Raw genomic sequence first — 24514 nt, 5'->3', positions numbered from 1 at the left:
TGTTAAGCTTGATAACATCAGATATACAGACAGAACTGCCTGGTGTGACACACATGATTCCACCCATACTATGAAATGTGCCATATCCATCAAGTGTGCGAACATTAAAATCTGCATTGTCAAAGACACATTGCATGAAGGCATTTTCACCAATCTCATGATCTGCAGCCATTACAGAATGTTACTAGGAAATAGCCTCATTATATGATGAACACACTCCCAAAGCTGACATAACATCCAGAAGGTGCTTAGAATTTCTTATAACATGTATGGTGATACCTGGCTTCGGCGGCCACTTAATCTATGGCGCTTGATATCCGTTCAATAAAAGCTCGACCCCACACATCACCACGATATTCAGCCATGTCAAAAATGGACTCTTTGGAACTAATCGTTCGAACTTCGAAAACATCCCTCTTGTCTTTAGGTGTTTAGTCTCTGAAACGATATCACAATTTTCTCCACAGAACAAGCAGTTCATTTTGAAATTGAAAGTTGACAGTGATGATCTTAAGGAAACCGTCTTTCGAGGTGAGGGATTCACAGCTGCCACAATAGAACATTCACGAGTGTAATCTTTGCGGCAGTTTACATGAGCTGAAACTGAAGATAATTTTTCAGCAATTCCATCTTTGCGGCTTATTCTACTTTGCAGTAAGGTAGTTAGACCTCTTGTGACGGTGACAATATCAACAGGAAATAAACTTTTGCTGCATATGATACAACACTCTGTTGGATCCATCGTGAAATAAAACTTTCCGTAGAACTAGCAGGTTAAAATGTGGATATGCTTCAGTATGTCATTGCTAAAGACCCTCTCAAAACTATCTTGAAGAGAAAAGATGGAAGGAAGCAAGGATAGAAATGTTGTGAAACATGTAATCGATTTCTGACAAACCATCAAATCAAATTGGCCCATCAAACTAGAAACTTAATAAAACTGTTACTGAATTTGCTCCAGTGAATGGTAATACAAGAGGCCTTCTCAAATCACTTGGCAGAGAAAGGTTTTTGGCAAGATATTTATTTCTTACCAACCATGTAAGCTAAACAGAATGGAAGCTGTTCATCTAAATTGCTAACTGTTCATGTTAACTTATTCGCTGACAAAGAGTCAAACACTTGATCAATGCTATGCATCTTAGGACCCCATAAGTGGAAGATGATAGTTGATGAGCAATTATGGAAGAAAGGAGCAAGTGGTAGTTTACCGTCTCAGGGAATTGTTTCAGCCATTCGTGGGTTTTTGTGAAATAATTGTTGGTTATGTATCAGTGCTTTTATAATTGTTGAATTATAAGTATAGTTATTGCATTAAAACTTTCAGATAATGTTCAATTTGCCATGAAAGTATTAAAATGTTTACTTATCAGTAACTTTGATGAATATTATTGTGATAAGACTCATGCATACTGGTTATTACAAAGCAAGGGGATGGGGGTTGGGGGCAACACAGTTTTCTGGCTGGTATGCAAATCAATGAAATTTCGCGTTTTGACAGTTTCCATTTAAATGGTTAAATAATGTCTTCCAACTATTTGGTACCATTAGATAGATAAATTATAGGGCAATATATTCATGTCTGTATAAGACCAATTAAAGTTCATATAAAAATACTTCAGGCCAAAATTCAGACCCAGGGTCACAATTTCCTAGAAATCTATTTCTAGAACAAAACGGGATGTGCACGTGAGGCTAAGAATTTTTTTCTACTTTTTAAAGTATTGTCATATACGTGCACTATAATCCATTATATCTGTACAAATTGGATGAGATTATATTCATTAATATAGATTTTATCAGCATTTCTGTTTTTAAAGCAGGATTTTCTTAGAAAGATCATTATCGTAGGTATGCATGTTTGCACGTGCACTGTGGATTTAACTCAAGTGGGATTTTAGGGGACTTTTAGTATGTTATGCAAGGAGGTCCATGGAATATATATGCCAAGTTTCGTTTCTTAATTTTTTTCCGACTTTGGCCCAAAAATGGCTAATTTGACTGGCCTACTATAACTATTAAGAACAATAAATACGAATTGATATGAAGGAAATGTTGCTTGCATTATGATGACATGACTGACACATCATACTTTGATGAGGAAAGAAAGACATCTTTAATAATTGAATTATACATTTAAGAGCTTTCTGCTATGTTGTAGGACCGCCTCCGTGGTGTGGTGTTAGAGCGTCCGCTTAGAGAGCGTAAGGTCCCGGGTTCGATCCCGGGCGCATCATACCGAAAGACGTTTACATATGGCGCTCAGCTCGGAGTCAGTATAATGTGTCTGGGTGGGGTATTCATGCTTAACTGCGGCATGGTATCTCAGTGAGCAAGCACTATAAAACCAGCTTCAGTCTGGGTTAGTACAAGCAGCCGCACATACACACACATGCACGTTGTCATATGAGCGAAATATTCTTAAGTGCGACGTTAAACCCCATTTCACCTCGCCACCTCACCTGTTATGCTGTGTGACTGTAATGATAGTCCAACAGTATATGCAACATATTTGGTATCATTGATGTTACTGTTGAGGTGAGGTGAGGTGAGGTGAGGTGAGGTGAGGTGAAGCTGATATCAAGAGCATCGCGATGACCCTACCTCCGTCTATTAGAGACTTGCTTCTGTTAGAGATCGGTACTCGCATCGCAAATACGGTATTCTCATACTCTCATTCCCATTATTTGACATTTCATATCTCATCTCTAATCATATGCATGTCCGGAAATGAAACAGAGAGAGATAGAGAAATATTTTATTCTGGTGTCACACATCTGTAACGTACGAAATGTAGAACATATTAAAATGTACATAGCAAAAAGTACATAAAAATGCGAACAGAGGTCCGGCCCCTTGGCCTATGAGACACTTTTACATATAAAACAATAAATAGTGATAAAAGACATTGTCACATTAAAAACAATACGAAAGATATATTGGAAATAGGGTAGGTAGACGGCATATGTATGTATTCATATGACTGCTTGACGTCCCTTGAACACTGTTGTCAGAGTAATTGCTAGAAGCTGCTGTAAAATGTCACACTGCAGCAAGAAAATAAACTTCATTTCTTCATTACAATCTACAAAAGATGCATTTATTGTCCCGGCTCCATTCCACAGGGTAAACTTCAGGTCTGAATAGAATTCATAATTTACTAAAAATAAGTCCTTCATCTTCAATGGTATTTGTATTATTGCAATATCTGCAAATTCTGTTTTCCAGCGGAATAGGGGGCTTGGTGCAACGGGCAGTCTCTATAGCTAAAGGGAGACAACCACTCCGGAACTTGGCTAGAATACTTCTTTCTTCTCTTTTCCAAACACGTTTTACATTAGGGCCAACAACAGGGTCATATTTAAAACATCTATAAGTTCTTAGTTTATTACCATTCATTTTCCCGGTGTCATCCCACACTTTCTGAGACCACTCCAAGCTATCTGGGTAAGTTAAAAATTCTTTTGAACTGTATTTTTGTACACTTCAGTTTTCAGTAATAATCCACTGAGCATTCAATCTGTGAAGGGACCTGGATAGTTTTGTTAAGGGCGTCCGTATTTAATTCTGTGTTTCTCATCTCCCGCCGCCCGTAAAAATCCCACCCGCCCATACAATAAAAACCTTTTTTTTCTAAACTTTGCGTCGACCATTCTCAACTGTACACCACCCATTGAAAAAAAAGTATTACTACAAGAAAAGAAAAAAATTGAGTTAAAAATGCATTAAATTTCATTGGAAAATGAAAAACGAATCTTCAGCAGGTATTTAAAAGGAAGCAACTCTTGCATCTCTACTCCCTGTCACGATTTAGGATTCACATCCGCTAATATTTACGATCCGGCAATGTAAGGAGTTCGCGATTTTCACGCGCAAATATGGCGGTCAACTCCACAATATCATGCATCATTGGTTGGGAACTTGGTTACAGTAAGAGTGGAGTCTTTGTGATTTTTGCGACAGAAACTTTATGATTTGTCACAGAGTCTTTGTGATTTTAGCATCTGTAAGGCAAGGGTAAGGTACAATAAATGTCCTGTTGGCATAGTTTTCTCTATGCTTAGATTTATTTCAATTTTCCGGAAATATATAGTTCAATAAAAATCAATGTAATGAATCCACTCATGGGATTAAAACAGCCATAAATCGCCACTTGAGCAGGGATGTAACACTACAGTCTGTTCCTCAAGCTTGTAGTGTTTATTCACACATTGCGTTACATGACACAACACTTTACATTTTGAAGTCTATTTATGATTGACATAATTTATAGTCATCACCTTGTCTACAACAAAGTGTAGATCACAATCATCATGAACATTAACTAAATTTTTTTCTTCTGAAAATAACTGTTTCTGTACAGACTTCGTGAGTTAAGCATTGTAAATGAGGCTTTGTACTATCTATACTAAAACAGCAAAAGAAACGCAAGTTTCGAAAAAAATGAAATCTCATAAAAGTAAGCATTCATGTTTATGGAACGTTCATGATAAAGTGACGTAATGATCCCAGGTGAGATGATGTCATGCAATTTGACGTCCATACGAAACTTTCGCACAAACACACCCACAGTGCAGCAAAACCATAATTTTAGCACGTGCGTCGACGGTTCTGGATAGAAAGCATGCATTTCACTCTGCGGTATCCTTAATAAAGGTTTGTGTCAAAAAATAGTTGAGTATTGACGCTAGGAGGTGCACACGCCACACTAACGACTGAGCAGAGGGAATGGCCATTGGAAAGTTGCACGGAGGTAGCTCTGCAACCGCTGTAGCTAGACAATTGGGCTGTCATCTTACCACCATTATATGGCCATGTCATCAGCAAATCGGGGCTGCTGCTGATCGTCCCCGTACGGCACGGCCACGAGTGACAACTCATGCGCAAGATCAGTTCATCCGGGTAACTCTAAGGAAGCGAACTCAAGCAGCAACAGTAACAGCAGCCTTACTTTATTGGTCAATGGGAGCACTGTGCAGCGAAACGATTAGGCGTCGTCTTCGAGCTGCTGGAATCCACTGCCAACGGTCAAAAGCGGGACCAATTTAAACGTTTACAGCCCTCACACAGCAAGGGTGTCGATGGATTATCTGGCTCAGGCATTTTTTCAGACTCTAGTGAACTCAATGAGGCGATGTTGCACGGCCTGTGTGCAAGCTCAAGGTGGCTATAAGCGCCAGTGAAGAGATTGTCACTTTTCGCGTTCAGGGGTATCTCCATTTGACAGCCTGTGATCAATTTGAAATTAATGCAAGACTTGCGCTTCTTTTGCTGTTCAGTATATTTGTATGGGTTCCATTTCGAGAGGTAATGATATTGTGACTTGCAATCACTTGCAGGTAATATAGAATGGAGAAATGTACATGATGTGACAAATCACAAAGACTGTCAGAAATCATAAAGTTTCTGTCGCAAAAATCATAAAGACTCCACTGTAGCCAAGTTCCCTACCAGTGAACATACACACACTGGTAGGGAAAAAAGGCGTCTACGCAAAAGGTGAGTATACATTCATATTGATTATTGAATAGTATTTTTATTTTTTTGCCCTTTTTTTCGCCTGCCCGTCCGCCCCAATCTTGGAACAGTCAGGCGATGAGAAACACAGAATTAAGTACAAATTAATCCAAGACTTGTTAATTTTACAAGACCAGTCATATATCTTGCGCGTTGTACGTGATTCAGACACATGTTTAACCCTTGTAATACAAACCAATAATAGCGATTTTAAACTATCATCGTTTGTCAAACAACTTTTATCCTAAGTTGAATACAATTCTGTGATTTTAATGTACAGTCGGCAAGGTAAAATTATGAGGATTCGCAATCTTAATTTCACTTCATTCGATTTACCTTTTTGTTTAAAGTGAAATTCATCTGTACGTTTTCACTGCAAACAGACTATAGTCTATGCTCTTGTTCAGGGTTGTTGACATCCAGGCACTCAGCGGGGTGTAATACACCAACTGAATCCACTTCACTTCTGAAAAAGTCCTCACTGAAGTTGGCGTAAGAAGAATTATACAAGTTGCTAAAGGAATCATACCATGAATGGAGTACAGTGTTGTGATCAGTAATGATTTCCCCAAGCGCACCGTTCACTTCCATAGGTTTCTGAAGCTCAGGCTGGTTTCAGAAAAGGATATTCGCCAACAGACCATATTTTCAGTTTATTTCACCTTTCGGAACTATTAAAAGGTCGCAAAAAGAAAATATTGCGCATTTATCGATTTCCAAAGAGCATTTGATACCGTCTGTAGATCAGGGCTCTGGAAAAACCTTTACAAAATAACATATCTGGGAAATGCTTTAAGGTCATTTTTAACATGTATTTAAATATAAAATCATGTGTTTGTAATTATTCTAATTTCTTTTTATGTAAACTAGGTGTCCGCCAAGGAGAGAATTTGTCTCCAGTTCTGTTTTCATTATTTCTTAATGATCTTGATGGTTTAGCTTCAGATTCATGTTGTGATACCGTCTTTATGTCCTCTGATCCTTGTGATTTGCAATATTTTCTTGCATGTATATTAGATTCTTTTCATAATTATTGCAAAAATGGAAACTTAAAATTAACACATCCAAATCCAAAATTCTTATTTTCCGTGGATCCGTAAAAGAATATAAAATAAAGAAGTTTCAATATTGGAGATACTATCCTGCAAAATGTAGATTATTATCCCTATCTTGGCATTACACTACAAAAGAATAGTAAATTTACTAAAACCAAACGTATACTTGTGGAAAAGGCAACAAAAGCAATGTTCTTTGTATTAAGGGGCGGTGGGGTAGCCTAGTGGTTAAAGTGTTGGCTCATCACGCCGAAGACCCGGGTTCGAATCCCCACATGGGTACAATGTGTGAAGCCCATTTCTGGTGTTCCCCCGCCTTGATGTAGCTGGAATATTGCTAAAAGCGGCATAAAACCAAACTCAGTCAGTCAGTCTTTTTATTAAGCCAAGGCAGAGAATTTAAACTTTCCATTGATTGTCATTTGAAATTGTTTGATTGTATGGTCAGCCCGATTCTTTTATATGGATGTGAGGTCTGGGGTTTTGAAAATACTTCTTGCTTTGAAAATGTCCATCTACGCTTTCTCAAATATTTAGTATCACTCAGAAAATGTACACCTAACTTTATGTTCTATGGCGAGTTTGGTAGATTCCCACTTGTAAATGTTATCAAAAGCAGAATGGTATGTTTTTGGGCTAAACTTTTAACCGGAAAATCATCAAAATTATGCCTCTTAATATATAAATTAATATTCAACGATTATATATTTGGCAAGTGTGAACATAAATGGATAATCTATCTCGAGAGAATTTTCGACAATCTTGGGCTGATTTTTATCTTGAAATCCCAAAATTTTAAAAGTATATTTTGGCTTAAAACTGTTATCAAAAGTAAATTAAAAGATATTTATCAGCAAACATGGATGTCAACAATTGAAACCTCCTCCAAAGCAAGCACTTATAGCATTTCAAAAATCCATCTCTCAACTTTGAACCATACCTAAATTTTCTGCATTACAACAACTTGTTAAAATTTCGAACTTCAAATCATTTTCTTCCAATCGAGACAGGTAGATGGCGACGAATCCCAGTAAATGATAGAAGGTGTACTATGTGTAACCTAAATGATATTGGTGACGAATTTCATTATTTATTTATATGTCCCAAATTAGAATTAGAAACTGAAAAATATATCCAGAAGTATTATTATATTAGACCAAATATGTATAAAATGAATACATTAAAAGCTCCCGACTGAAGATGCTGTACATTTACACTTTGATTGACACCACAATACAAAGGCGTGGATGACAAGTGAGCTGTTTTGTGATTGGTTAATGACTGTACTTTGACAGACAGATGCGGTCACGTGGACTTAAAGTGATTTTGCTTCTCGACAACGCTGCAAGTCACAAGTGTGCTTCGCTAACTTTGCGAAATGTGACCAAATACCACATCTCAAATTCAACCGATGGGTGCAGGAATAATTCGGACATTCAAGGCATACTATACTGAAAGCCATTAAAAACGCAATTGGTATTTGTTGTCCTGAAACTTACAAAAGTTCTATTGAAGATTGTTTCCTGCGATACAGGGGATGTAGGGATAAATGGCTGTTATTCTGGCCCATTTCGAGTTCGAGTCCCGGAGCATTCCTCTCACATGAACTTTGATACTTAAAACTGAACCTTTGACATTTCTCGGAAACACAACCACATTCATGAAACACGTTTTGCACATGCATTACCTGCACCCAGGCCCTGTAATCCATCCACTGTAAGTCGACTCAGACAACGTTTTCGGGCTACCGGAAGTGTTGCTGATCGTCCGCGACCTGTGATAACAGCTCGACAAAACCGCAATATCCGAGTTTCACACTTGCGAAATCGGTTCCAAACAGCTGATGATTAGGCAAGGAGGACAATTGGGACAAGTCAACGTCATTTCAGCGCCCAAAAGGTGCAAGGACGCCTTGCTGCCTTCAACATCCGGTGTCGTCACCCGTACCGTGGTCCAACCTTATTGCATCGCCACAGACTTGCCAGACAGCGATGGGCAGCAAATGGGGCCAATCTTGGCAACAGGACATGGCCAGATGTAATTTTTTCAGATGAATCCAGGTTTAACTTATCCTTTGCAGATGGACGTCAACAGATTTATCGACGTAAAGGAGAAAGGCTTGCGCCAAACTGTGTCCTTGAACATGATCGTTTTGGAGGGGGTGGTGTCATGATCAGACCACAGACCATCAGAGGCAGACCATCCAACAGCTGTTCCTGCGTAATGTGTGTCTTTCAATGCCCCAAAGACTGCGAGCATGTCTTGCAGCGCACGGTCGACACACACGATATTGACTGCAAGTGACCCCTCCTTTGTGTGATGTCGTTGTTCCACTGATGTTGTTGTTGACTGGACATTTTCAAATGAAATTATTCACAGATGTTCACTTAAAACATATCTGCCAGTTAGGTTTATATATGTTGAAATTAGTGTGAGTAAAGAAAGGATGAATGTCAAATTGCATTTTTAATGGCTTTCAGTATACAATAGATCGCTTGTTAGACATTACCTCACCTGTGCTGAGGAAGGACGTGATCAGACACGTCGGATCAACATTCGGATACCACTCGGTAAAATTATTGATGTGATGAATTCAATGAGGATGGTTAAACGAACACAGACAACAATGAAAGACTTTTTGCTATGATTATAGATTATTGTTGTACTTGCTATTCATCGTTTTATCAGCTTTACATTAAATATTTATTTGTTTTATCCAGATTCCTGTCGTTTTTGTAATAGTAAGGGAATCAACTCTTGCTTGAACTTGGGTCTTGATTCAGTAGTCCGGAAGATTCGCAATCCGGACGAATTTGCTGACAAACGCAACCGTCCGGATTAACGAGGCTTCACTGTATCCTATTTAACACCAAGAAACTAGGAACTTTAAGAAAACTCTCGCTCGATGTACATTGCTCCTATCATACCGTTTGTATATACTTTTTATGGTGTATATAAATGTAAATATTATTTATGTACCTCTTATGCTGCAGTTTGCAGCCTGAGTGAATAAAAGATCAGTTCAGTTCAGACAACTCATTATTTTCTTGTGTGTTGACAACTTTGTGCTGTCAGAAGTGATGACACAGCACATACCTATAGACAGTTGCTGTCCAAGTAACAATACTTTCTATTCAATACAAACTTATACATATATTTAACTTACACATATATTTAACTTACACATATATTAAACTTGCACATATATTGAACAGAGGTTCGCAACATGTTCTATCATACTCGCATGTTATTCAGGATGACCAGTGTATGGTAAACTTTACATGCAAAAGTAAAAGTATCGTTGAGGCCAAGTTTTGAATGCACACATCAAGACATCCAAGCAAGTGGGACACAATTGCGTTTTGTTATTGTATGTGAAGCCATACGTAGAAATGCAGTTGCCAATTACTTGGTATAGGGACGTTGCATTGAGCTAAGATAAAAGGGGCTAAGTAGAACATGTTTCCTATATCAACGTCGTCATTAAATTTGACCTATAGATCAGTGTATACAGTCACGCCTACAAAAGCGTGTTGTTTTAAGCTTTAATTGAATCACCGCTGACTTGGCCTCAGTCACTCAACCCGTCACCTCACTGTGAAATAAGCTCACACTAATCCAATCAAGAGGACATCTCTGGCTTCATTAAGAAACAGCTTATAAGCAAGCGGGGTCGGGAGATTGATCATTACATCCAGCGTTTATCTACTAGTTGCATTGATTTTTATTCTCCATTCCTCCAATACAAGTAGTATGTCTTCCCCGTGTTTTACAATGGCTCATATAGCCGAGGCTGATATCAGCTTTACTGACCTAAAGACCTTGCTCTTTGACAGCCCATGTGCCTGGAGAAACAGCGACTCCGAATCAAGTGACAGTGGTTTGGGATCGCCCGACTCATTATCAGAGGTTGGTAATCCTGCTCTTTAATAGTTGAATGCATTCTAGCTAGTTCCTGGCATACATAAATCGATGTCACAAATCCAAAACGATTCTGCCTATGTGTCTTTTCATCTTGTCTGGTAAATTGTGTGCCTTTGCTGAATATTCATTTATTCTTTTTCAGTGTTCCTCTGATGGGAGCCCAGTTTCTTTGTGTGGATCCCTTGCCAGACGTTCACTTTTCCCCTCCAAAAGGCAGCGCGAAGACTTGGATGATCATGAAGATTCTCCAATCAAACGTTCAAGACAAGAGCTGATATCCTTGGATTGGGATTCCGATGAAGAAGAAGAGAGAACGCGATCTGCTGTGGAAAAGTTGCAAGCTGCTGACCAAAACCTTATTGGTGATGGCACAAGAGTACACACCCTTCCAACGGTAGAGACGAGAAACCACAGGGATTTGAAGACTGTTACTCCTTCAACGGTATGTGTGTCTCTGCTGTATATTATATTGCGATTCCTTAGAAACGCCCATACATCATACATTATCTAGAAGCAACAATGAATACATATGGAAGTTAAAATACACATAGTGTTAAGTGAATACATTTGGATGTCTTGGTGAGCGTCGAAACCATCTACCCCTTTGTTCTTATGTTTTATCTTCTTGCATATTTTCAGGTTCAGCTACTAATGAAAGGGCGCTTTCCCGAGATTAGCGAGTATCAGATCGTTGACTGCAGGTACCCCTACGAATTTGAGGGAGGACATATCCAAGGTGCCGCCAATATATACACAGAGAAAGGCATTTCAGAGCTTATTATTAAACGCCCTGCTAGCCAACCGACAGTTTTGATATTCCATTGTGAGTTCTCATCCGAAAGAGGTCCTAAAATGTAAGTTGTTTAGCAGTCATATTACATTACTTCTGTTATTGGATATACTATTTTTCGCCTAATGTAAGCTCTTCAAACGTAAGATTTTCCGAGATATACGATATCGTCCCTCAGTCACCATAGACTTTATTCAAATGTTCATGTTCTCTTTCTACAGGATGCGTCACTTGAGAAGCGAAGACAGACAAGCCAACAGTCACCGTTACCCAGAGCTGTATTATCCCGAGGTCTACCTTCTGCAATGTGGATACAAGGCTTTCTTTAGTGAGCACAAGGTAGGGTGTCTGCTTGTATAATATACTACATTCCTATGGACAATGTATTGTAGCCCACTCTTCATATGCTTTCAATTTTGTGCGCAGACTAACACAACTGACTTTCTTCAAGATAGATTTGTAATTTCTCTTGTATGTTTCCTTGCAGGATATGTGTGAACCCCAGACCTACGTTCCCATGCTGCACGCTGATCACGTGGACGATTTGAAGAAGTTTCGGGCACGATCCAAGTCGGGGACAGCAGGCCAGAAAAAGATGGGAAGAAGTAGGCAAAGGATGAGTGTCAGAAGCATGTCTTCTCCATCTTTCGATCAGCAATGTCATACAGAGTCTCATCTTATGGTTTGTCTGCAGTTTTAAACCGAGGTGTTGTGCTCTTTGCTGGATGTTATATTCTTACACGACTGGTGCAGCTGATATGTTTTCTTGTTGATTGTCACTCTTGTGATGTTGTTACAATGTTAGTATGTTACGATGTTTGGGACGATTCATGTATTGTTTTGAATGAAACAAATTGCAAAGCGACATTGTTATTCTTCTGCTCATGCATTTGTATATCAAGTGGTTGTTGACGATTGTTACTGTTATAATACCATTTTCAAAGAATGTTACCCTTATGTATGGCGTTGATATTTATGGCCAGTTTTCAATAAAACAAATTGCAAGACTATTTCGTTTCTATTAATGTTCTGACGTATACTGCGACAACTCATTATTTTCTTGTGTGTTGACAACTTTGTGCTGTCAGAAGTGATGACAGAGCACATACCTACAGACAGTTGCTGTCCAAGTAACACTACTTTCTATTCAATACAAACTTACATATATATTTAACTTAGACATGTATTAAACTTACACATATGTTAAACTTACACATGTAAGGTAATGCGACAACTCATTATTTTCTTGTGTGTTGACAACTTTGTGCTGTCAGAAGTGATAACAGAGCACATACCTATAGACAGTTGCTGTCCAAGTAACAATACTTTCTATTCAATACAAACTTATACATATATTTAACTTACACATATATTTAACTTACACATATATTAAACTTGCACATATATTGAACAGAGGTTCGCAACATGTTCTATCATACTCGCATGTTATTCAGGATGACCAGTGTATGGTAAACTTTACATGCAAAAGTAAGGTATCGTTGAGGCCAAGTTTTGAATGCACACATCAAGACATCCAAGCAAGTGGGACACAATTGCGTTTTGTTATTGTATGTGAAGCCATACGTAGAAATGCAGTTGCCAATTACTTGGTATAGGGACGTTGCATTGAACTAAGATAAAGGGGCTAAGTAGAACATGTTTCCTATATCAACGTCGTCATTAAATTTGACCTATAGATCAGTGTATACAGTCACGCCTACAAAAGCGTGTTGTTTTAAGCTTTAATTGAATCACCGCTGACTTGGCCTCAGTCACTCAACCCGTCACCTCACTGTGAAATAAGCTCACACTAATCCAATCAAGAGGACATCTCTGGCTTCATTAAGAAACAGCTTATAAGCAAGCGAGCTCGGGAGATTGATCATTACATCCAGCGTTTATCTACTAGTTGCATTGATTTTTATTCTCCATTCCTCCAATACAAGTAGTATGTCTTCCCCGTGTTTTACAATGGCTCATATAGCCGAGGCTGATATCAGCTTTACTGACCTAAAGACCTTGCTCTTTGACAGCCCATGTGCCTGGAGAAACAGCGACTCCGAATCAAGTGACAGTGGTTTGGGATCGCCCGACTCATTATCAGAGGTTGGTAATCCTGCTCTTTAATAGTTGAATGCATTCTAGCTAGTTCCTGGCATACATAAATCGATGTCACAAATCCAAAACGATTCTGCCTATGTGTCTTTTCATCTTGTCTGGTAAATTGTGTGCCTTTGCTGAATATTCATTTATTTTTTTCAGTGTTCCTCTGATGGGAGCCCAGTTTCTTTGTGTGGATCCCTTGCCAGACGTTCACTTTTCCCCTCCAAAAGGCAGCGCGAAGACTTGGATGATCAGGAAGATTCTCCAATCAAACGTTCAAGACAAGAGCTGATATCCTTGGATTGGGATTCCGATGAAGAAGAAGAGAGAACGCGATCTGCTGTGGAAAAGTTGCAAGCTGCTGACCAAAACCTTATTGGTGATGGCACAAGAGTACACACCCTTCCAACGGTAGAGACGAGAAACCACAGGGATTTGAAGACTGTTACTCCTTCAACGGTATGTGTGTCTCTGCTGTATATTATATTGCGATTCCTTAGAAACGCCCATACATCATACATTATCTAGAAGCAACAATGAATACATATGGAAGTTAAAATACACATAGTGTTAAGTGAATACATTTGGATGTCTTGGTGAGCGTCGAAACCATCTACCCCTTGTTCTTATGTTTTATCTTCTTGCATATTTTCAGGTTCAGCTACTAATGAAAGGGCGCTTTCCGAGATTAGCGAGTATCAGATCGTTGACTGCAGGTACCCCTACGAATTTGAGGGAGGACATATCCAAGGTGCCGCCAATATATACACAGAGAAAGGCATTTCAGAGCTTATTAAACGCCCTGCTAGCCAACCGACAGTTTTGATATTCCATTGTGAGTTCTCATCCGAAAGAGGTCCTAAAATGTAAGTTGTTTAGCAGTCATATTACATTACTTCTGTTATTGGATATACTATTTTTCGCCTAATGTAAGCTCTTCAAACGTAAGATTTTCCGAGATATACGATATCGTCCCTCAGTCACCATAGACTTTATTCAAATGTTCATGTTCTCTTTCTACAGGATGCGTCACTTGAGAAGCGAAGACAGACAAGCCAACAGTCACCGTTACCCAGAGCTGTATTATCCCCGAGGTCTACCTTCTGCAATCTGGATACAAGGCTTTCTTTAGTGAGCACAAGGTAGGGTGTCTGCTTGTATAATATACTACATTCCCATGGACAATGTATTGTAGCCCACTCTTCATATGCTTTCCATTTTGGGCGGAGACTAACACAACTGACTTTCTTCAAGATAGATTTGTAATTTCTCTTGTATGTTTCCTTGCAGGATATGTGTGAACCCCAGACCTACGTTCCCATGCTGCACGCTGATCACGTGGACGATTTGAAGCAGTTTCGGGCACGATCCAAGTCGGGGACAGCAGGCCAGAAAAAGATGGGAAGAAGTAGGCAAAGGATGAGTGTCAGAAGCATGTCTTCTCCATCTTTCGATCAGCAATGTCATACAGAGTCTCATCTTATGGTTTGTCTGCAGTTTTAAACCGAGGTGTTGTGCTCTTTGCTGGATGTTATATTCTTACACGACTGGTGCAGCTGATATGTTTTCTTGTTGATTGTCACTCTTGTGATGTTGTTACAATGTTAGTATGTTACGATGTTTGGGACGATTCATTTATTGTTTTGAATGAAACAAATTGCAAAGCGACATTGTTATTCTTCTGCTCATGCATTTGTATATCAAGTGGTTGTTGACGATTGTTACTGTTATAATACCATTTTCAAAGAATGTTACCCTTATGTATGGCGTTGATATTTATGGCCAGTTTTCAATAAAACAAATTGCAAGACTATTTCGTTTCTATTAATGTTCTGACGTATACTGCGACAACTCATTATTTTCTTGTGTGTTGACAACTTTGTGCTGTCAGAAGTGATGACAGAGCACATACCTATAGACAGTTGCTGTCCAAGTAACAATACTTTCTATTCAATACAAACTTATACATATATTTAACTTACACATATATTTAACTTACACATATATTTAACTTACACATATGCTAAACTTGCATATATTGAACAGAGGTTCGCAACATGTTCTATCATACTCGCATGTTATTCAGGATGACCAGTGTATGGTCGACTTTACATGCAAAAGTAAGGTATCGTTGAGGCCAAGTTTTGAATGCACACATCAAGACATCCAAGCAAGTGGGACACAATTGCGTTTTGTTATTGTATGTGAAGCCATACGTAGAAATGCAGTTGCCAATTACTTGGTATAGGGACGTTGCATTGAACTAAGATAAAAGGGGCTAAGTAGAACATGTTTCCTATATCAACGTCGTCATTAAATTTGACCTATAGATCAGTGTATACAGTCACGCCTACAAAAGCGTGTTGTTTTAAGCTTTAATTGAATCACCGCTGACTTGGCCTCAGTCACTCAACCCGTCACCTCACTGTGAAATAAGCTCACACTAATCCAATCAAGAGGACATCTCTGGCTTCATTAAGAAACAGCTTATAAGCAAGCGAGCTCGGGAGATTGATCATTACATCCAGCGTTTATCTACTAGTTGCATTGATTTTTATTCTCCATTCCTCCAATACAAGTAGTATGTCTTCCCGTGTTTTACAATGGCTCATATAGCCGAGGCTGATATCAGCTTTACTGACCTAAAGACCTTGCTCTTTGACAGCCCATGTGCCTGGAGAAACAGCGACTCCGAATCAAGTGACAGTGGTTTGGGATCGCCCGACTCATTATCAGAGGTTGGTAATCCTGCTCTTTAATAGTTGAATGCATTCTAGCTAGTTCCTGGCATACATAAATCGATGTCACAAATCCAAAACGATTCTGCCTATGTGTCTTTTCATCTTGTCTGGTAAATTGTGTGCCTTTGCTGAATATTCATTTATTCTTTTTCAGTGTTCCTCTGATGGGAGCCCAGTTTCTTTGTGTGGATCCCTTGCCAGACGTTCACTTTTCCCTCCAAAGGCAGCGCGAAGACTTGGATGATCAGGAAGATTCTCCAATCAAACGTTCAAGACAAGAGCTGATATCCTTGGATTGGGATTCCGATGAAGAAGAAGAGAGAACGCGATCTGCTGTGGAAAAGTTGCAAGCTGCTGACCAAAACCTTATTGGTGATGGCACAAGAGTACACACCCTTCCAACGGTAGAGACGAGAAACCACAGGGATTTGAAGACTGTTACTCCTTCAACGGTATGTGTGTCTCTGCTGTATATTATATTGCGATTCCTTAGAAACGCCCATACATCATACATTATCTAGAAGCAACAATGAATACATATGGAAGTTTAAATACACATAGTGTTAAGTGAATACATTTGGATGTCTTGGTGAGCGTCGAAACCATCTACCCCTTGTTCTTATGTTTTATCTTCTTGCATATTTTCAGGTTCAGCTACTAATGAAAGGGCGCTTTCCGAGATTAGCGAGTATCAGATCGTTGACTGCAGGTACCCCTACGAATTTGAGGGAGGACATATCCAAGGTGCCGCCAATATATACACAGAGGAAGGCATTTCAGAGCTTATTAAACGCCCTGCTAGCCAACCGACAGTTTTGATATTCCATTGTGAGTTCTCATCCGAAAGAGGTCCTAAAATGTAAGTTGTTTAGCAGTCATATTACATTACTTCTGTTATTGGATATACTATTTTTCGCCTAATGTAAGCTCTTCAAACGTAAGATTTTCCGAGATATACGATATCGTCCCTCAGTCACCATAGACTTTATTCAAATGTTCATGTTCTCTTTCTACAGGATGCGTCACTTGAGAAGCGAAGACAGACAAGCCAACAGTCACCGTTACCCAGAGCTGTATTATCCCGAGGTCTACCTTCTGCAATCTGGATACAAGGCTTTCTTTAGTGAGCACAAGGTAGGGTGTCTGCTTGTATAATATACTACATTCCCATGGACAATGTATTGTAGCCCACTCTTCATATGCTTTCCATTTTGGGCGGAGACTAACACAACTGACTTTCTTCAAGATAGATTTGTAATTTCTCTTGTATGTTTCCTTGCAGGATATGTGTGAACCCCAGACCTACGTTCCCATGCTGCACGCTGATCACGTGGACGATTTGAAGCAGTTTCGGGCACGATCCAAGTCGGGGACAGCAGGCCAGAAAAAGATGGGAAGAAGTAGGCAAAGGATGAGTGTCAGAAGCATGTCTTCTCCATCTTTCGATCAGCAATGTCATACAGAGTCTCATCTTATGGTTTGTCTGCAGTTTTAAACCGAGGTGTTGTGCTCTTTGCTGGATGTTATATTCTTACACGACTGGTGCAGCTGATATGTTTTCTTGTTGATTGTCACTCTTGTGATGTTGTTACAATGTTAGTATGTTACGATGTTTGGGACGATTCATTTATTGTTTTGAATGAAACAAATTGCAAAGCGACATTGTTATTCTTCTGCTCATGCATTTGTATATCAAGTGGTTGTTGACGATTGTTACTGTTATAATACCATTTTCAAAGAATGTTACCCTTATGTATGGCGTTGATATTTATGGCCAGTTTTCAATAAAACAAATTGCAAGACTATTTCGTTTCTATTAATGTTCTGACGTATACTGCGACAACTCATTATTTTCTTGTGTGTTGACAACTTTGTGCTGTCAGAAGTGATGACAGAGCACATACCTATAGACAGTTGCTGTCCAAGTAACACTACTTTCTATTCAATACAAACTTACACATATATTTAACTTAGACATGTATTAAACTTACACATATGTTAAACTTACACATGTAAGGTAATGCGACAACTCATTATTTTCTTGTGTGTTGACAACTTTGTGCTGTCAGAAGTGATGACAGAGCACATACCTATAGACAGTTGCTGTCCAAGTAACAATACTTTCTATTCAATACAAACTTATACATATATTTAACTTACACATATATTTAACTTACACATATATTAAACTTGCACATATATTGAACAGAGGTTCGCAACATGTTCTATCATACTCGCATGTTATTCAGGATGACCAGTGTATGGTCGACTTTACATGCAAAAGTAAGGTATCGTTGAGGCCAAGTTTTGAATGCACACATCAAGACATCCAAGCAAGTGGGACACAATTGCGTTTTGTTATTGTATGTGAAGCCATACGTAGAAATGCAGTTGCCAATTACTTGGTATAGGGACGTTGCATTGAACTAAGATAAAAGGGGCTAAGTAGAACATGTTTCCTATATCAACGTCGTCATTAAATTTGACCTATAGATCAGTGTATACAGTCACGCCTACAAAAGCGTGTTGTTTTAAGCTTTAATTGAATCACCGCTGACTTGGCCTCAGTCACTCAACCCGTCACCTCACTGTGAAATAAGCTCACACTAATCCAATCAAGAGGACATCTCTGGCTTCATTAAGAAACAGCTTATAAGCAAGCGAGCTCGGAGATTGATCATTACATCCAGCGTTTATCTACTAGTTGCATTGATTTTTATTCTCCATTCCTCCAATACAAGTAGTATGTCTTCCCCGTGTTTTACAATGGCTCATATAGCCGAGGCTGATATCAGCTTTACTGACCTAAAGACCTTGCTCTTTGACAGCCCATGTGCCTGGAGAAACAGCGACTCCGAATCAAGTGACAGTGGTTTGGGATCGCCCGACTCATTATCAGAGGTTGGTAATCCTGCTCTTTAATAGTTGAATGCATTCTAGCTAGTTCCTGGCATACATAAATCGATGTCACAAATCCAAAACGATTCTGCCTATGTGTCTTTTCATCTTGTCTGGTAAATTGTGTGCCTTTGCTGAATATTCATTTATTCTTTTTCAGTGTTCCTCTGATGGGAGCCCAGTTTCTTTGTGTGGATCCCTTGCCAGACGTTCACTTTTCCCCTCCAAAAGGCAGCGCGAAGACTTGGATGATCAGGAAGATTCTCCAATCAAACGTTCAAGACAAGAGCTGATATCCTTGGATTGGGATTCCGATGAAGAAGAAGAGAGAACGCGATCTGCTGTGGAAAAGTTGCAAGCTGCTGACCAAAACCTTATTGGTGATGGCACAAGAGTACACACCCTTCCAACGGTAGAGACGAGAAACCACAGGGATTTGAAGACTGTTACTCCTTCAACGGTATGTGTGTCTCTGCTGTATATTATATTGCGATTCCTTAGAAACGCCCATACATCATACATTATCTAGAAGCAACAATGAATACATATGGAAGTTTAAATACACATAGTGTTAAGTGAATACATTTGGATGTCTTGGTGAGCGTCGAAACCATCTACCCCTTTGTTCTTATGTTTTATCTTCTTGCATATTTTCAGGTTCAGCTACTAATGAAAGGGCGCTTTCCCGAGATTAGCGAGTATCAGATCGTTGACTGCAGGTACCCCTACGAATTTGAGGGAGGACATATCCAAGGTGCCGCCAATATATACACAGAGGAAGGCATTTCAGAGCTTATTAAACGCCCTGCTAGCCAACCGACAGTTTTGATATTCCATTGTGAGTTCTCATCCGAAAGAGGTCCTAAAATGTAAGTTGTTTAGCAGTCATATTACATTACTTCTGTTATTGGATATACTATTTTTCGCCTAATGTAAGCTCTTCAAACGTAAGATTTTCCGAGATATACGATATCGTCCCTCAGTCACCATAGACTTTATTCAAATGTTCATGTTCTCTTTCTACAGGATGCGTCACTTGAGAAGCGAAGACAGACAAGCCAACAGTCACCGTTACCCAGAGCTGTATTATCCCGAGGTCTACCTTCTGCAATCTGGATACAAGGCTTTCTTTAGTGAGCACAAGGTAGGGTGTCTGCTTGTATAATATACTACATTCCCATGGACAATGTATTGTAGCCCACTCTTCATATGCTTTCCATTTTGGGCGGAGACTAACACAACTGACTTTCTTCAAGATAGATTTGTAATTTCTCTTGTATGTTTCCTTGCAGGATATGTGTGAACCCCAGACCTACGTTCCCATGCTGCACGCTGATCACGTGGACGATTTGAAGCAGTTTCGGGCACGATCCAAGTCGGGGACAGCAGGCCAGAAAAAGATGGGAAGAAGTAGGCAAAGGATGAGTGTCAGAAGCATGTCTTCTCCATCTTTCGATCAGCAATGTCATACAGAGTCTCATCTTATGGTTTGTCTGCAGTTTTAAACCGAGGTGTTGTGCTCTTTGCTGGATGTTATATTCTTACACGACTGGTGCAGCTGATATGTTTTCTTGTTGATTGTCACTCTTGTGATGTTGTTACAATGTTAGTATGTTACGATGTTTGGGACGATTCATTTATTGTTTTGAATGAAACAAATTGCAAAGCGACATTGTTATTCTTCTGCTCATGCATTTGTATATCAAGTGGTTGTTGACGATTGTTACTGTTATAATACCATTTTCAAAGAATGTTACCCTTATGTATGGCGTTGATATTTATGGCCAGTTTTCAATAAAACAAATTGCAAGACTATTTCGTTTCTATTAATGTTCTGACGTATACTGCGACAACTCATTATTTTCTTGTGTGTTGTTGACAACTTTGTGCTGTCAGAAGTGATGACAGAGCACATACCTATAGACAGTTGCTGTCCAAGTAACACTACTTTCTATTCAATACAAACTTACACATATATTTAACTTAGACATGTATTAAACTTACACATATGTTAAACTTACACATGTAAGGTAATGCGACAACTCATTATTTTCTTGTGTGTTGACAACTTTGTGCTGTCAGAAGTGATGACAGAGCACATACCTATAGACAGTTGCTGTCCAAGTAACAATACTTTCTATTCAATACAAACTTATACATATATTTAACTTACACATATATTTAACTTACACATATATTAAACTTGCACATATATTGAACAGAGGTTCGCAACATGTTCTATCATACTCGCATGTTATTCAGGATGACCAGTGTATGGTCGACTTTACATGCAAAAGTAAGGTATCGTTGAGGCCAAGTTTTGAATGCACACATCAAGACATCCAAGCAAGTGGGACACAATTGCGTTTTGTTATTGTATGTGAAGCCATACGTAGAAATGCAGTTGCCAATTACTTGGTATAGGGACGTTGCATTGAACTAAGATAAAAGGGGCTAAGTAGAACATGTTTCCTATATCAACGTCGTCATTAAATTTGACCTATAGATCAGTGTATACAGTCACGCCTACAAAAGCGTGTTGTTTTAAGCTTTAATTGAATCACCGCTGACTTGGCCTCAGTCACTCAACCCGTCACCTCACTGTGAAATAAGCTCACACTAATCCAATCAAGAGGACATCTCTGGCTTCATTAAGAAACAGCTTATAAGCAAGCGAGCTCGGGAGATTGATCATTACATCCAGCGTTTATCTACTAGTTGCATTGATTTTATTCTCCATTCCTCCAATACAAGTAGTATGTCTTCCCCGTGTTTTACAATGGCTCATATAGCCGAGGCTGATATCAGCTTTACTGACCTAAAGACCTTGCTCTTTGACAGCCCATGTGCCTGGAGAAACAGCGACTCCGAATCAAGTGACAGTGGTTTGGGATCGCCCGACTCATTATCAGAGGTTGGTAATCCTGCTCTTTAATAGTTGAATGCATTCTAGCTAGTTCCTGGCATACATAAATCGATGTCACAAATCCAAAACGATTCTGCCTATGTGTCTTTTCATCTTGTCTGGTAAATTGTGTGCCTTTGCTGAATATTCATTTATTCTTTTTCAGTGTTCCTCTGATGGGAGCCCAGTTTCTTTGTGTGGATCCCTTGCCAGACGTTCACTTTTCCCCTCCAAAAGGCAGCGCGAAGACTTGGATGATCAGGAAGATTCTCCAATCAAACGTTCAAGACAAGAGCTGATATCCTTGGATTGGGATTCCGATGAAGAAGAAGAGAGAACGCGATCTGCTGTGGAAAAGTTGCAAGCTGCTGACCAAAACCTTATTGGTGATGGCACAAGAGTACACACCCTTCCAACGGTAGAGACGAGAAACCACAGGGATTTGAAGACTGTTACTCCTTCAACGGTATGTGTGTCTCTGCTGTATATTATATTGCGATTCCTTAGAAACGCCCATACATCATACATTATCTAGAAGCAACAATGAATACATATGGAAGTTTAAATACACATAGTGTTAAGTGAATACATTTGGATGTCTTGGTGAGCGTCGAAACCATCTACCCCTTGTTCTTATGTTTTATCTTCTTGCATATTTTCAGGTTCAGCTACTAATGAAAGGGCGCTTTCCCGAGATTAGCGAGTATCAGATCGTTGACTGCAGGTACCCCTACGAATTTGAGGGAGGACATATCCAAGGTGCCGCCAATATATACACAGAGGAAGGCATTTCAGAGCTTATTAAACGCCCTGCTAGCCAACCGACAGTTTTGATATTCCATTGTGAGTTCTCATCCGAAAGAGGTCCTAAAATGTAAGTTGTTTAGCAGTCATATTACATTACTTCTGTTATTGGATATACTATTTTTCGCCTAATGTAAGCTCTTCAAACGTAAGATTTTCCGAGATATACGATATCGTCCCTCAGTCACCATAGACTTTATTCAAATGTTCATGTTCTCTTTCTACAGGATGCGTCACTTGAGAAGCGAAGACAGACAAGCCAACAGTCACCGTTACCCAGAGCTGTATTATCCCGAGGTCTACCTTCTGCAATCTGGATACAAGGCTTTCTTTAGTGAGCACAAGGTAGGGTGTCTGCTTGTATAATATACTACATTCCCATGGACAATGTATTGTAGCCCACTCTTCATATGCTTTCCATTTTGGGCGGAGACTAACACAACTGACTTTCTTCAAGATAGATTTGTAATTTCTCTTGTATGTTTCCTTGCAGGATATGTGTGAACCCCAGACCTACGTTCCCATGCTGCACGCTGATCACGTGGACGATTTGAAGCAGTTTCGGGCACGATCCAAGTCGGGGACAGCAGGCCAGAAAAAGATGGGAAGAAGTAGGCAAAGGATGAGTGTCAGAAGCATGTCTTCTCCATCTTTCGATCAGCAATGTCATACAGAGTCTCATCTTATGGTTTGTCTGCAGTTTTAAACCGAGGTGTTGTGCTCTTTGCTGGATGTTATATTCTTACACGACTGGTGCAGCTGATATGTTTTCTTGTTGATTGTCACTCTTGTGATGTTGTTACAATGTTAGTATGTTACGATGTTTGGGACGATTCATTTATTGTTTTGAATGAAACAAATTGCAAAGCGACATTGTTATTCTTCTGCTCATGCATTTGTATATCAAGTGGTTGTTGACGATTGTTACTGTTATAATACCATTTTCAAAGAATGTTACCCTTATGTATGGCGTTGATATTTATGGCCAGTTTTCAATAAAACAAATTGCAAGACTATTTCGTTTCTATTAATGTTCTGACGTATACTGCGACAACTCATTATTTTCTTGTGTGTTGACAACTTTGTGCTGTCAGAAGTGATGACAGAGCACATACCTATAGACAGTTGCTGTCCAAGTAACACTACTTTCTATTCAATACAAACTTACACATATATTTAACTTAGACATGTATTAAACTTACACATATGTTAAACTTACACATGTAAGGTAATGCGACAACTCATTATTTTCTTGTGTGTTGACAACTTTGTGCTGTCAGAAGTGATGACAGAGCACATACCTATAGACAGTTGCTGTCCAAGTAACAATACTTTCTATTCAATACAAACTTATACATATATTTAACTTACACATATATTTAACTTACACATATATTAAACTTGCACATATATTGAACAGAGGTTCGCAACATGTTCTATCATACTCGCATGTTATTCAGGATGACCAGTGTATGGTCGACTTTACATGCAAAAGTAAGGTATCGTTGAGGCCAAGTTTTGAATGCACACATCAAGACATCCAAGCAAGTGGGACACAATTGCGTTTTGTTATTGTATGTGAAGCCATACGTAGAAATGCAGTTGCCAATTACTTGGTATAGGGACGTTGCATTGAACTAAGATAAAAGGGGCTAAGTAGAACATGTTTCCTATATCAACGTCGTCATTAAATTTGACCTATAGATCAGTGTATACAGTCACGCCTACAAAAGCGTGTTGTTTTAAGCTTTAATTGAATCACCGCTGACTTGGCCTC

General features: G+C 39.2%; 3 protein-coding genes across 3 annotated transcripts; all 3 read left to right on the top strand.

Annotated features, from left to right (window-relative positions):
* Window positions 1-10346: 10346 nt before the first annotated feature.
* Window positions 10347-11521, top strand: LOC124264154 (M-phase inducer phosphatase 1-like). Its single transcript, XM_046698891.1, has 4 exons — window positions 10347-10481; window positions 10639-10938; window positions 11136-11232; window positions 11508-11521. Exons 1-4 carry the CDS (start codon window positions 10347-10349, stop codon window positions 11519-11521), a joined length of 546 nt encoding a protein of 181 aa, XP_046554847.1.
* Window positions 11522-13257: 1736 nt separating this feature from the next.
* On the top strand, window positions 13258-18384 carry LOC124264153 (cdc25-like protein phosphatase twine). The gene is made up of 7 exons (XM_046698890.1): window positions 13258-13392; window positions 13549-13848; window positions 14680-14797; window positions 16779-16989; window positions 17069-17264; window positions 17413-17530; window positions 18380-18384. The coding sequence occupies exons 1-7, from the start codon at window positions 13258-13260 to the stop codon at window positions 18382-18384; spliced, it is 1083 nt and encodes a 360-aa protein (XP_046554846.1).
* Window positions 18385-18896: 512 nt separating this feature from the next.
* Window positions 18897-21295, top strand: LOC124264152 (cdc25-like protein phosphatase twine). The gene is made up of 6 exons (XM_046698889.1): window positions 18897-19031; window positions 19189-19488; window positions 19686-19897; window positions 20055-20172; window positions 20321-20438; window positions 21291-21295. The coding sequence occupies exons 1-6, from the start codon at window positions 18897-18899 to the stop codon at window positions 21293-21295; spliced, it is 888 nt and encodes a 295-aa protein (XP_046554845.1).
* Window positions 21296-24514: the final 3219 nt, after the last annotated feature.

The sequence above is a fragment of the Haliotis rubra genome, unplaced genomic scaffold, assembly GCF_003918875.1.
Source record: "Haliotis rubra isolate DU_JTF1 unplaced genomic scaffold, ASM391887v1 Scf910, whole genome shotgun sequence".
In the NCBI taxonomy this organism is placed as follows: Eukaryota; Metazoa; Mollusca; class Gastropoda; order Lepetellida; family Haliotidae; genus Haliotis; species Haliotis rubra.
The sequence above is the reverse complement of the archived record's forward strand: the minus strand, read 5'-3'. Positions and strand labels throughout refer to the sequence as shown.

Bases quoted from the DNA above. Each gene is read 5' to 3' on its own strand.
- LOC124264154 (XM_046698891.1), top strand. From the start codon at position 10,347: ATGGCTCATATAGCCGAGGCTGATATCAGCTTTACTGACCTAAAGACC. The intron at 10,482-10,638 runs GTTGGTAATCCT...ATTCTTTTTCAG, and splicing joins CGCCCGACTCATTATCAGAG to TGTTCCTCTGATGGGAGCCC. The intron at 10,939-11,135 runs GTATGTGTGTCT...GCATATTTTCAG, and splicing joins AGACTGTTACTCCTTCAACG to GTTCAGCTACTAATGAAAGG.
- LOC124264153 (XM_046698890.1), top strand. From the start codon at position 13,258: ATGGCTCATATAGCCGAGGCTGATATCAGCTTTACTGACCTAAAGACC. The intron at 14,798-16,778 runs GTAGGCAAAGGA...GCATATTTTCAG, and splicing joins CCAGAAAAAGATGGGAAGAA to GTTCAGCTACTAATGAAAGG. The intron at 16,990-17,068 runs GTAAGTTGTTTA...GCTCTTCAAACG, and splicing joins TCCGAAAGAGGTCCTAAAAT to TAAGATTTTCCGAGATATAC.
- LOC124264152 (XM_046698889.1), top strand. From the start codon at position 18,897: ATGGCTCATATAGCCGAGGCTGATATCAGCTTTACTGACCTAAAGACC. The intron at 19,489-19,685 runs GTATGTGTGTCT...GCATATTTTCAG, and splicing joins AGACTGTTACTCCTTCAACG to GTTCAGCTACTAATGAAAGG. The intron at 19,898-20,054 runs GTAAGTTGTTTA...CTCTTTCTACAG, and splicing joins TCCGAAAGAGGTCCTAAAAT to GATGCGTCACTTGAGAAGCG.